This window comes from Haemaphysalis longicornis, unplaced genomic scaffold (genome assembly GCF_048455015.1).
Source record: "Haemaphysalis longicornis isolate Haplotype H1 unplaced genomic scaffold, Haemaphysalis longicornis Haplotype H1 scaffold_402, whole genome shotgun sequence".
Lineage (NCBI taxonomy): Eukaryota > Metazoa > Arthropoda > Arachnida > Ixodida > Ixodidae > Haemaphysalis > Haemaphysalis longicornis.
In genome coordinates this window covers 85,910-98,485 of record NW_027526363.1, presented here as the reverse complement: position 1 = coordinate 98,485, position 12,576 = coordinate 85,910, and the positions used below count along the sequence as shown (strand labels likewise).

The 12,576-nt window shown below is 50.7% G+C and overlaps 2 protein-coding genes across 2 annotated transcripts in view; one reads left to right on the top strand and one right to left on the bottom strand.

The window, feature by feature from the left end:
- The window catches only part of LOC144137568 (high-affinity choline transporter 1-like), a 57,634-nt gene extending 45,599 nt beyond the window's left edge, over nt 1–12,035 (top strand). Inside the window, exon 10 of the mRNA XM_077669493.1 lies at nt 11,203–12,035. Coding sequence (XP_077525619.1) covers nt 11,203–11,579 — 377 coding nt within the window. The 3' untranslated portion in view covers nt 11,580–12,035. The remainder of the gene's footprint in view (nt 1–11,202) is intronic.
- LOC144137567 (ribonuclease P protein subunit p40-like) overlaps nt 1–12,576 on the bottom strand; it is a 66,652-nt gene that overhangs the window by 12,394 nt on the left and 41,682 nt on the right. The gene's annotated exons all lie outside the window — the stretch shown is intronic.

Genomic DNA, 12,576 nt, shown 5'->3' with positions numbered 1-12,576 from the left:
GTGGACCTAGCTTGTTTCCCCCTTGGATCCGCTGTCAGTGTGGGGGACACACTGGAACAGCCTTGTAAAATCCTGCTGAACTTGGCTGAACTCAGCACACAGCCTAGCCCAGCAGGAACATAGCAAAACTTAACAAAACGTATAAAAGTCAAGCAAAACGTAGCCAAACTTAGCAACACCGGAAGAAGCAAGTTCAGCCCTCAGCTCCACTGTTTTTTTTTGGTAAGGGAACACCTATTCACACCCTTTCGCACCCTTAAGAAAGCCAAGCGCGTTGCAGTCGGTCAAGAACCTTTTCGCCGAAGAAACATAGTCGTTTTTAATTTTAAAAGCTGAAATTGATGTTTCACGTGCCAAAGCTAAACTTTGGCAATGAGTCGCACCGTATATGGAAACGAGCGATTTAGAACATTTCTTACAAGGTGGAGAGGAGGGTATAAGGGGATCTCTTGTACTTCATAGTGCAATTATACATGCATGCATGGCGTTAATCAATCAAAAGATTAACACTTTTTTTCACCTTTCAACACCCTGCGAAAAACCTAGGGTGTTGAAGTTTGTCAAAACCCTTTTTTCAACACAAAAAGGGTGTGCAGCTACGAAAAGGGTATCGAGATACAAGAAAAATGGTTTAATGGCCTCCCAACACCCTTTTTCCACTTATGCTACACCCTTTTTGGCCAAAAAGGGTGTAAAAAAGTTCAGTGTGTAAACTTTTTCTGTATGCAAGGACACTCAACACGAAGTGCTGGGTACAGCAAACGTTTAATATATATTTTAATTCGCTATTAAAAAAGTACTTAAATGCTCGTTCTGGAGGTCGGGACCCATCGCTAGCGCCACTAAACATGACGTCGATGTATTTCCAGCATAAAGAAGTTTCAATGACGGCATACCACGCTGGCGACTCGAGCGACGTCAACGCGAACCCCAGTTACCACAGTTACCTGTTTGGTCGGATCAGCAAGCGAGTGCGAGCGATGCGGGAGCCCCATCTGCTGCGACACGAAGCACCATGTGTTATGGACTACTATCCATGCTATGGACTGCTGTCATAACACATGAACGCGTGTGTTATGTGTTACGTTATGGACTACTGCCGAAGAAAATTCGGGGACCCTGCAAGCTCACAAGTTCCCCCGAGACGAAGCACAGAGAGGCAGCTGGCCGCGACTCATGTTATAGGGTGGCTCCAAGCACTCTACTTTTATAGCTTTTTATTGCACTGGACGCGAAAACGCGCCGCGGGCACGACAGGTGCACTGAGGGAGGCACACTGAGGTAAAGGCGCAGGCCAACGTGTATCTATAAACGTTGGCGCAGGCGGCAGCCGCGGCCGCCAAGTGGCGCAGGTAGCTAGAGCGATAGCTTGTTACCGCTGCACTAAATGGGACTGAAGTCCCAAACAAATCTGCACATACGAGAAAGGAGGTAATGATATACTGGCGATTTGCATTAAATATCGTCATCTGCACGCTTACGAGAGTAGACAGACAGACGGACAATGAATTTTATTGGCTTACGAGAGTGGCAACCAAATATCCACCGCAATGTTAAGCCTAACATCGTAGGCTGACCGGGCGGACCTGTAAACAGACCGGCCGGCTGCTCCCGTGCGCGTCTCCCCATCCACTGCCTCTCACGTCGTTCTCTAGCAGCGGCACCCTGCATCACGTCCATGGCCGATTTTTGGGCAGCTGAGGAGATCAGTACGGACTAGGCGATTTAGCATAAACTGCCGCCGACTAGGAATCGACGGTGCTGCGGCAGCTCTGCTCTTCGGTAGAGCTTGGCGACTGCAAACAGTTACATTCTCCCGACAGTCGCATCCTCCGTGTGAGCGAAGGAGCTGGCCGAGCGGAGGTCCGATTGCGGTGACGTCACAACCTTCCTCGGATTTCTCCGCTGAAGTGCTCGCTCGTTCCCGCGTCGTCAATGCGACTGCTGGGAGTTGAACTGGACGCCTCAGAGTCCGCGGCTCCATAGATACGTTTCGTGCGCAGTAAAGCTGCCAATACGCTGCACCTCTGCGACTGATCTCCCAGAAGACCGGCGGTGCCTGTAGTCACATGACAATCATCCTAGTCTGATCTGTCTTGCAAACCCGGCTGACATACCAATATTAGAATAGGCAGAATCTGAGCTAGTTGGATCATACTTGAATTAATACTGGTCAGCCTAAATTTAACTGGGTACACAGACAATGACAAGACAATGACGGTCAGCGCTTGTGCTTCGTTTCTTGTCATTGTCTGCGTACCCAGTTAAATTTAGGCTGACCAGTATTAATTCATGACATACCAAGCACAGTTTCAGCATCTCAATCGAAGGAACTGGAACCTACTGGAAACTGTAAACCGAGAGGCTATGCGGGGCGGGTTATTACAGGCCTGCCTCGCAACACCCCTATTCCGACCCGACAAGCGGAGGCACCGCCGAACACCCTGGAAGAGCTTGTTGAACAGTGGAGGAGTCCACGTTGTCTGAATATTAAAAAAGTTCCTGCTGCTGCGGCATTGGCCCACTACTTTATGCCACAGAAATCGCGTGACCTTCCCCCTTGGAGCCGAAGCCAATCCACAGACAACTGGCCACTTATTCCGGATACGCCGATTTCATTACCAGGCACTGCAGCCCAACTCCCTTCTCTCGGAGTTGGATGGCACAACCGATGCACTGCAAGTGTACGTCGACGCAGGAATGGCCCAAAATCTCCTATACACCAGCCTTGTGTGCCCCAATTATCCAGAAGTGCAGCAGACCTGCTTATAGGCTGTATTCGTTGAAAAGTTTAGCGGTCCATTTCTTCGCTTGGCAACACTGAAAACGGCCACAGACTTGGCCGATGCGCCACGTACACGGTGCGGCTTGGGCCACTGCGCCCGCACGCCGAAGAAAATACCGGCGTGCGTCATCTGCTCCGTTCCAATCCGATTCTTAACGGTGGCGTCAACAGAGATGTTATTAACTGCACTCAAATTGAACTCGAGGCAATACTTCGCGTTCGGTGAGGTAGAGTTTCTAACGTGAAACACAGTCATGCTTAGCATGGACAAGTACCGCCATCCCGCGGAGCCCGACGTAACGAGTGACGGCGCACCACAGCCGGGCTAGAGCGGCGCCCTTCGCAGCGGCAGCGAGAACAATGCAGCCCAGTCTCGACGTAAAGTTCCGCCACCAACGCGCGCACGCCGCTGCTCTAGCCCGGTCGTGGGCGGTTGCATGGAGAAGAGGGGTGCCTGATCTCCAGTCCGTGCGCACAACGCCGCCTAGCAACAGACGCTTGGCCACAGATATGGCGGCGCACAGTAGGTTACTTGCATGCAATCCACGCCATTGAATACCGGCTATACCTTACCGAGGCACCTCTTCCCTCAATCATGGCAGAACTTCTGGCTATACGAGATGGATTATCCTCGTTAGGGCATCGCCTACGCACAAACCCGCCGTTGCGCCTTCACCTGTACGCAGACTCCACACAGGCAGTCCGGGAACTCCGGCGCGTCGCCAATCCTCGTTAGGGCCTCGCCTACGCATAAACCCGCCATTGCGCCTTCACCTGTGAGCAGACTCCACACAGGCAGTCCGGGAACTCCGGCGCGTCGCCAATCCTCGTTAGGGCCTCGCCTACGCATAAACCCGCCGTTGCGCCTTCACCTGTACGCAGACTCCACACAGGCAGTCCGGGAACTCCGGCGCGTCGCCAAGTCGCTCTACTTGACGTGCGATGTGCATCGCATTGTGAACTTATTTCCGTGCCCCGTGCGAGTTCTGTGAAATCGACGCTCGACACCTGCCCACACCAACGCTGGTGCGGCCTGCCATCCCCAGAGGGTGACTAGGCTGCTACCTCTGCTGCTGCTGCTGCTGATGTTGATTAGTGGCTCTCCCTTTGAATCGGGGCATCGGTTGTCAGCATCTGACTTGCCTGCTTCATTCCACTTGCTTGCCCTACTCCTAGCTAACCTAATAGATTTGCCTCCCCCCTCTCCCCTGTTTTAAACTCTCATCGCTCCCATCCCCTTTTTTCCTCCTCCCGCTGTTCTAAATTTTCATCCGTATGATTACTCCGCCAGCGCAATCAACACTTCCCTACTTTTCCTCCACCCCCACTCCAGCCGCCTCTTCGTCACCTCTATGGCTCTGAAGTTGAGGCTCTCCCTCACCCCAAATCCTAAAGCTTTCTCCAACGTCGTTTCCCCCTCGCCCCGTGGCGGTCGTATATCTGTGCAGTCCATGACAATATGGTCTATAGTTTCCTGATCACTGCCGCAGCATGCACACGTTTCATCCTGCTGCCTCTAGTTAGCCGTGTATGCTCGTGTTCTCCACCCCGCCCGTGCTTCGAAGAGCAATGCACTGCTTCTCGCATTGCCATAGAAACGTTCCTTCCTGATTTCTAGTTTCTCTGACCTATAGTCTACAGGGTTCTTTTCGCTTCCAGTCTCGGTGCCCACTTCGTCGTCTCTGCTGCTTCACCTGCTTTTTAACTGTTGTGTAAACCCCACTTTCCCATACCGACTTTCCGTACCGCTTGGTCAACTGTCTGGTCCTCTGTCTCCACCGCGTGTCCATGCTCCTCATATTCAGGCACTTAAACACCCTCGTGGCCCATTTTTCGTCCTCCATGTCACGAAGCCGCTCCTGAAACTTTATCGTGCCCTGCGCCTTCCTTGTTACAAAGGACGACCAGACCATATCCCCTGTACCGCTTCATTCGTAGTTTTGCTATGGGCCCGTAGGGCCAATCTGCCTACCGCCCTTTGATTTACCTCCAGGCCCGCTTGGGTCTCTGACCTCATGCATACAATCGAATTCCCGAAAGTCAATCCTTGTACCATGACCCCCTTCCAGACTCCCTTACCACCTCGTATTTGTTGGAGTTCCACAGTGCTCTGTTTCATTATAGCCGCGTTTTGTCTTTTGTTTTAAGGTGGGCCTCTGCGCACGCGTGTAATCTGCTCCGTCGTTAAGCCATACTCATAAATACTTATACTCCTTTACCCATGGTATTTCTACTTGTTGAACTGATACCGATTTGTGCTCCGTGTCGTCGTTGAAAAACATGATCACTGATTTTTCTGTGCTATAGGGTAGCTCAAGGTGCGTCGCTTCCTCTCCGCATATATCCATCAGGCCCTGCATACTTATCCGGTCGTCCGCCATCAACAATATGTCTACATACATTAATTCTGGAATTCGCTGTTCCGCCACCTGTCCGTTTTTAATGTATGATAAATCGAATCCCAGCATACGGCCCTCTAGCTACGTTTCTAACCCTGCCATGTAGATCACGAAGAGCAGGGTAGAAAGAGGACCTCCTTATTTCAAACCCTTGTAGGTGTATATGGTCTATTGTATATCCCCTCCCACACTATTTGCACTTGGCTCTCCCGGTAAAGCTCCCTGAGTAAGTTAATTAATTCTGCCCCCACTCCCTAGCCGCTCCCTGTCTACATTATCATACGCCGCTTTAATGTCCAGAAAGGCTACCACAAAGGTCGGTTTTGCTTCTTCGCCACCTCTATGCATTGGCTTACTACAAATAGGTTGTCATCTGGTCTTCTGCCCTTTCGAAACCTATTTTGGAGTTCCCCAGGTATCCTATTTTCTTCTAACCACTGCTCTAGTTCGAACTTCACTGCCTGCATTGCTAACCTGTACAGCACTGACGTGACGGTTACCGGCTTATACGAGCTAGCCTTAGCCCTGTCTCCTTTGCCCTTGTACATTAAGTTCATCCTGCCCGTTTGCCAAGTGTCTGGTATTGCCTTCTTTTCTATCCCTGTTCTGATGGCTTGCAGTAACTTTCCATTGCTCTTTGGTCCTATTGGTTAATCAACTCCACCGGTATCCCATCCGTGCCTACCGCGGTATTTTTGGGGACCTTTTCCTGTTTTTTTTTGTTAATTTCGGCTTGTCCCCATCTATTTCCAGACATTCCGGCCTACCTGTCGTGACAACTGTGGTGTAGCTGCTACAGTTATCGAAGAGCGATACCCTTTTCATTCACAAGGAGACTGCGGCGTTCCACGCATGCCCTACTTCCTCCGCGTGGGTCGGACTTTTCCTGGCGATTTAACCCGCCGCGATGACGCTTAGAAGAATCCGCGTGGGCGCAGCTTTCACCCCGGCGATAAAGCCCTCACGGAGGACGCAAGTTCCACCAGAAACATGCACCTTCTGCGAAGCCCCTGCCACTGAAGCCACTCTGGACCATCTCCTGGTGACATGTCCAGGTCTTTAGACAGCATGACCACCTGACCTTCACCGCTGAACGCACGGTCCCCAATACCGGCCTCTCCTGAACTTTATTGTGGAGACGGGACTACTTTATCGTATTTGGTTTATGCCGAAGGGCATAGTTGCGCAAAAAGAAGTGAATACCGCTCAACGTGTGTGCGAGAGCAGACACCGCAGTGAAGTCACAGCGTACCGCAGTGCCGCATGGTAGACACATTCGGCAGAATGTACTTGCAACCAACGCTGCTTGCTACATGAGGCTATTATGGTCCCTAGAAATATGTGCTAGTCTGCCGTCCGCCGGCCGCGACGGGGGCTCTTCCGTGATGCATGCAGCGGCAGCGCTGCAGTCAATCGGAGCGCGGTGGCACGGCCGGCGCGATGGGCAGCGGCGGACGGCGCTCTGCCGTGCCGCTGCTGCCTTCGTATTTCTGCCCTGTTTCTGGGCGGGTTCAGCCCATTTTAATTGCCCCTTTTCGAACCCTATCCGCTTCTGTTGACAAACCAGATTAGCCAAATAAGTTGGTTCTTACCAGTACGAAGAGTTTTAACCGAAGCGTGAAGTGACAGGAGTACGTTTTCGCGTATTATGAAGGTTCGAGTTTCCTAAAAACCGCGGAATCGTGTCGCTACGCTATTTCGATTTCGACACATACTCGGGAGCTTCGGGAACACTGCCGGCACGGCATCGTTTTCAAGCTTGGAAACATCATGCGGGACTTCAGCTACATTACCAAGCAAACAACCGTTCTTTGTGAATATCCCCGCCGTTGTTAACTGATGAATTAGTCAGCGCCTAAAAATGTGTGTGTGGTGTGTCGGCGCTCCGCTTTTTTGTATGGCTCTTTGGAACCGTCTTTCCGTGCAAGTTTCCCAAGATGTTGTCCCCTGTACATGTATGTAGATAAAGCAGCTCGAACCGGTGCCTTCTGACCTTTCGCATCGTTGATCTGGAGGCCCTTAAGCGCGCGTCTTCGCGGCCCCCTGAGTTACGTCCAGTCAACTGGGAACCTGTTAAATGTAAATTCCGAAAAAAAAAAACAAGACGTGTGCACATGCATACGAAGTTTAATCACCTTCAGTCATCAGATACAGTGATTTCTCCATAACTCGAACTCGGATATCTCGAAATACCGGTTAAGTCGAAACCTTTGTTTGCCGTGCATATACCTGCCATAGGCGACATTTTCCACCCTTTGTCTCGAAACGTCCATTCGGGGATCACGGATATCTCGAAATGTTGACAAAGAGGACGCAATGCAACATCCGCTGCAGGCAGCTGATAAGCTCTCGGTTAAAGCTTAGCTCCCATTACCCGCCGAACACCGTCGCGAACGGCCAATTTGCGCGGGGTACTCACTGTGCGCGGCCGATGTTCCGTTAGCGGAGTGCTGTCTGTCGCCTACATCGTTGATATAGCTGGGGAAGACGCTTCTGATCATGTGGACCACGACGGGTCTCAAGAAGTGCCAAAAACGGCAGGAACAAGAAAAACATTAGCTTTGCCTGCTTCACAGCAAGATAGAATATAGCGTTGGCGACCAACAGTTGATGCGGCATTGAGAAGCTCGAAAACACTTTTTTGGGACCAGATGCGAAGGCGAAACAGGCGTGCATCACGCAGTTCTTTTTCCGCAATACCTAAAAAAAATTTTTTTCTGCAAATTATTTTGCCTGTATTCCGGAAGCGTCCCTGTGCATTGGAGCGTTTGTTACCAGGACTAGCTATTATTCCAGTGATCTGGCCATACATTTTTCGCATTTCGCATAAAACACTCCGCTTACCTCGAAATTTTCAAAAATTTGGGTACTATCAAACCTCTTTTGCGTGCCTGTAATTTTCGTGAATACCACGATTTGAAACATTCGCCAGCATTGGGTACGTGAACCTGATTTTTAATAACACCCGGCTGCAAATCAGTAACTCGCTTGCATTCCTCATTGCACAGGTTCTTTTTGGTCACCCACACACTCGGATGGAATTGCGAGACGCACGCGGGGAAAGCAAAACGGGAGAATATTTGTGTTATGACCAATCATTATAATCGCGGCTGTTTGAAACCAAGGAGTAAAAATATTGAGGTTGATTTATACTGTCATGACCATATATAACTTGCTTTATACCCCCTCCCCCCGCACTCTGCCCAAAGTATATAGGAACAAGTTTTTGCTGGCAAAACATTTTACTCAAGCTTTCGCTTTTCTTTTTGTCAGCCTACCAGCCGTCTGCGTGCTTGTCACCGTCAATGACGTTCGGGAATGACCCGGTAGTTTCGATGTGGAACAACGCAGCTTCTGGTGCCGCAGGTAGTTCTTTTTGGACGGGATCTCACTGTCTGAACATTGGTGGGTGAACGCGAAGCTTTCTTGTGAGCGCTTCCTTGTAGTCTGAGTTTTGACTTTTACTCATTGAGCTTTCACTTTAACTCGAACGCATTTTGGACTTATGATCGCGTCGGATTTGACATCGACCCTTTGCCATTTGATTTCACGCGAAGAAAGCTTCGCGTTCAACCATCGTTGCGGAGTGGAAGAGTGGATAATTTTTTCTGGCTGCACTCCTCTCCAAATCCAAACTGCTTTGACCATGTTGGAAATGCGCATTGAGATAGACGTCGGCTTCAAAACGCGATGGAGCCAGCTTCGAGTCTGACCACGGGAAGCGTTTTTTTTCCCTCTCACTTTACTCACAAATATCACCTTCATCAGAGACAGTTGGCTTTCCTGCAATGCTTTTTCGAGGCGACATACGCCACCAGTGAGACATAGAAAGCTTCACTTTAATAATGGTTCAAGCGGTGGTAGTGAAACGGCTACGCTGGTTGTTGCGGTTTCATCCTTCGGTCTCACTCGCGAAATTCAGCGGCCGCAAAGAAGCTCCAATTCGCGAAAAACTTGGGGCGTGAAACTAAAAGGTCTTATAGTACTATCGTACCTTCAATTGTGAGCTGATGTACCTCGTACCATTCGATTTCACCGCTCTGAGTGGCCGACAAACCCCGATGCGCGCTCGCGCTCCGCGGCAGTAGCGCGCGGCACAGGCCGGCCGGCCGCTCTCACTCCGGCCGCTCGGGCGCTCCGATTGCTCGCAGCGCCCTCTGCGCAGCGCTGTGCGTGCATCAGCGGCGCGGACACGCCTTCCCATAGAGAAAGCGCGCGGACGGCAGACTAGCACAATTTCTAGGGACCATAAGGCTATGTTGCAACACTGTGACGTCACTGCTCAAATCTGCGTCCAGAAACCGAAACCTGGGGCCTAATTCTCTAAAACGAGGCCGTCGTTTCGAAATGACGGGTTAGCGCCATGCAAATGGTTTTGGGGTTGGGGCGCCACTTTGAGCTGTTTCGGGATGTGAGAATCCCTGCCGAAAAGCACTGTGGCAAGGGCGCTAGCGACGGGCGCTGCGCCCCGTCGTTTCGCTTTTCGCATTCTGCCCTTGCCACAGTGCTTTCCTGCAGGGATTCTCACGTCCTGAAACAACTCAAAGCGGCGCCCCAACCCCAAAACACGTGTGCAACAAAAAAACGCACAAGCAACAAATTTGATGTCGCAACCCCTTTAAGCGTCCCTCTCCTCTACCCCCTCCCCCCCCCCGCCTTACGAGATTGCAGTGCATTTCGCATCTAGTTTGTCTGGCGAGTCCTTCCCGACTTAAATTTAGGCAAACGTCTTTAGCATTTCCGAAGCTGAACTAGATTTTGTTTATTCCCGTACGAGCTATTCTGTTTCTTCCCTATATACTTGCCGACCGTTTATTTTCCCGTGGCTCGAGTTAACTTTCCTTGGTTTTGCTACAAAGCGTGAGGGGGCACATGGGCGTCGGCAGGATTCCTTGAGGGGAGAAAATTCATTGCATTGAGGGGAAATAGGGAGAGGGCGAGGGGGCGCGGCAATTGTTCTGGGGTGGATTGGGGGGGGGGGGGGGGGCAAGTGTTCCTTTTGCACCCCCCTGCCGACACCCATGAGTTAACGACGACGCCGAGCCTTGGAATATACTTAAAAATTTAGAGTGTTTTATATTCCCATAAAAGGCACAAGTTATTGTTAAGTACTGGGTAATCAGATCTCTGAAACATTCTTTTCTATGTTCGGAACGAAGCCGCATTCATCGCCTGTGCTGCAAAACGAAACCAAGCTCTTAATGCGCCAGTATCAGGTCTAAACGAGGCGACAACAGAACTGATTTGTGCCTGAAGTATTCGGAGGTGACAGCTGCCGCCGTTGTAGACATCCGTAAGAGCGGCCAAGAAGCGCGCAAAACCGCGTCCCCGGATAGCTCTTGTTGGCGTTCGAGCACTCTACCAAGACGCAGCCGTTTTTGGAGGTGCCTTAAACATACTGTTTCATTACAGAGGTCACGATAACAAGTTGCTTAGTGCGCGGAAAGGCAAAAAGAAGTGAAACAGAACCAAAAGACTGCATGAGCCCCTATCAGCCCCCAGCACTCATCCCGTAAAAGTCGCGGATAAGCGGCGGCAGGCGGCGCAGCCATCGCGAAGCTCAAGGCGTATCTTGTACAGGAAAAGCTACTCTTCACAAGCGGATAAAACGTCCTGTTGTGCGTGCGTGCGCTTTACATTGAAGTGTTTTGTAGATCGTTTTGATGTAGGGATGCAAGCAACATTCCCTTTTGGTTGACGTGGTAAGCCCAATAACGAAGGGGGCCCGCGGCCCGTGGTCGGCGATATTTCTCTGCTGCATCTCCTTACGCACTGGGATCGGTTGGCTATACGGAGCACAAAGACAAAGCCCACTTTGCCTTATTGAAATAACTAGCCTTTAGTAACAAGTCCCTTGCCGATATGCAAGATCTGTACCCTCTCATGAAGGCAAGTCCCTCCCCGATACGTAAGTACGCGTCCTTATTGTTCTTCCCATGTGTCCGACTTCTCACTCATATACTGTATAGACATATAGCTGCACAAAACCCCCCTCCCCCCCCCCCCCCCCCCCTGCAGGCGTCCTGACGGGGCTGGTGGTGCGTGTGCTGTGTGGCGAGCCGGCCATGCACATGCCCGTCTACCTGAGACTGCCGCTGTTCGACGAGGCCGAGGGGCAGAAGTTTCCCTACCGGACGCTGTGCATGGTCCTGAACCTGCTCGTCACCGTCGGGGGCTCGGCTCTCCTGCACAGGCTCTTCCTGCTCGGCATCCTGCCTAGGAAGCTGGACTGCTGCAGGTACTGCACACTCGCTGGGGACGGGGCGCGCATGTCGAGTACACGCGCATACGTTCAGGCACGCCCACATGCAGAAACACGTTGTCACGTAGCCGAGGATGACACAGCTTTCTTCGAGGACGAAGCAGTCAACTATGTGACATGCATAGCCAAGTGAGTGCCGTGAATCGAGTGCCGTGGCGTTCGCCTTGCGAGCATTTATCTTGCGGCATTAATCATTTGAGAACCATCCATGGGGTGTTTGCCGGGACCGCAGTGATCCGTCGTAAGAAGCGGGTCGCCACAAGACCAGCCGATGTATCAGGAGGGTTCCACTGTAGCAGTCAACTGCTGGAGGGGAATGCGTTTTGAGATAGCTATCACTGTGCACCAAACAACTCGTCTCCGCTCCACCTGCGTTCCTTCTGCTGCATAGTGGAATCTTATTACCGATTCTGGAATCACAAACTGAAAGGGTGATTTGAACACGAGATGGAATTTTTTCGGGGCAATGCTCCTTGAAGGGGCCTTGCAGACAAAATACAAGTTTGTTTTATTCGAAACATTTGGTGTTTTATAGTGCCCACATCATTTTTCCAGCAGCTAACGATGCTTTATTAAGCAAGAAATTAATGAATTTAAGTTAAAATTTTTATTCTCCCACCAAATCGTGTGTTTCATGACATCTGCGATGACGTAACAAGGACAGGCCTTCAAGCAAACATTACTGCGCTGTTTCATTTGCAGCGGACTGCGGAATGCCTTGTTTACTGTTAGTTCTCCTAGATGGCGCCACCATACTGCGCCTAACCACTATCCGCCTTTGCTTTGTTCTTGACCGCATTTGCACCTGGCTTGTTTTTGTTACGGTAGGTAGTAGTCGTTTCATGAAACATGGGGTATGTTTGACAAACAGGGTCACCTAAGACAATCTCCTATTCTAATCGGACAGAATCATGTGACAACCCCAAAGCGGCAGTACCAACAGCAGTACGCACTGGTACATCTATGTGTACTTTCGTAACTTTCATTGTTTACCTCACCATTCTTACTGCTCCAAAATGAATATGAATTACATTTAAGCGAAAATAGCTAGTTCGGCAAGCTTATAAGCCCTGCCTAACTTGCGTTTGCTTTTGCTGGCCTCAGCCAAATGCACAGCTGTGCATATTACG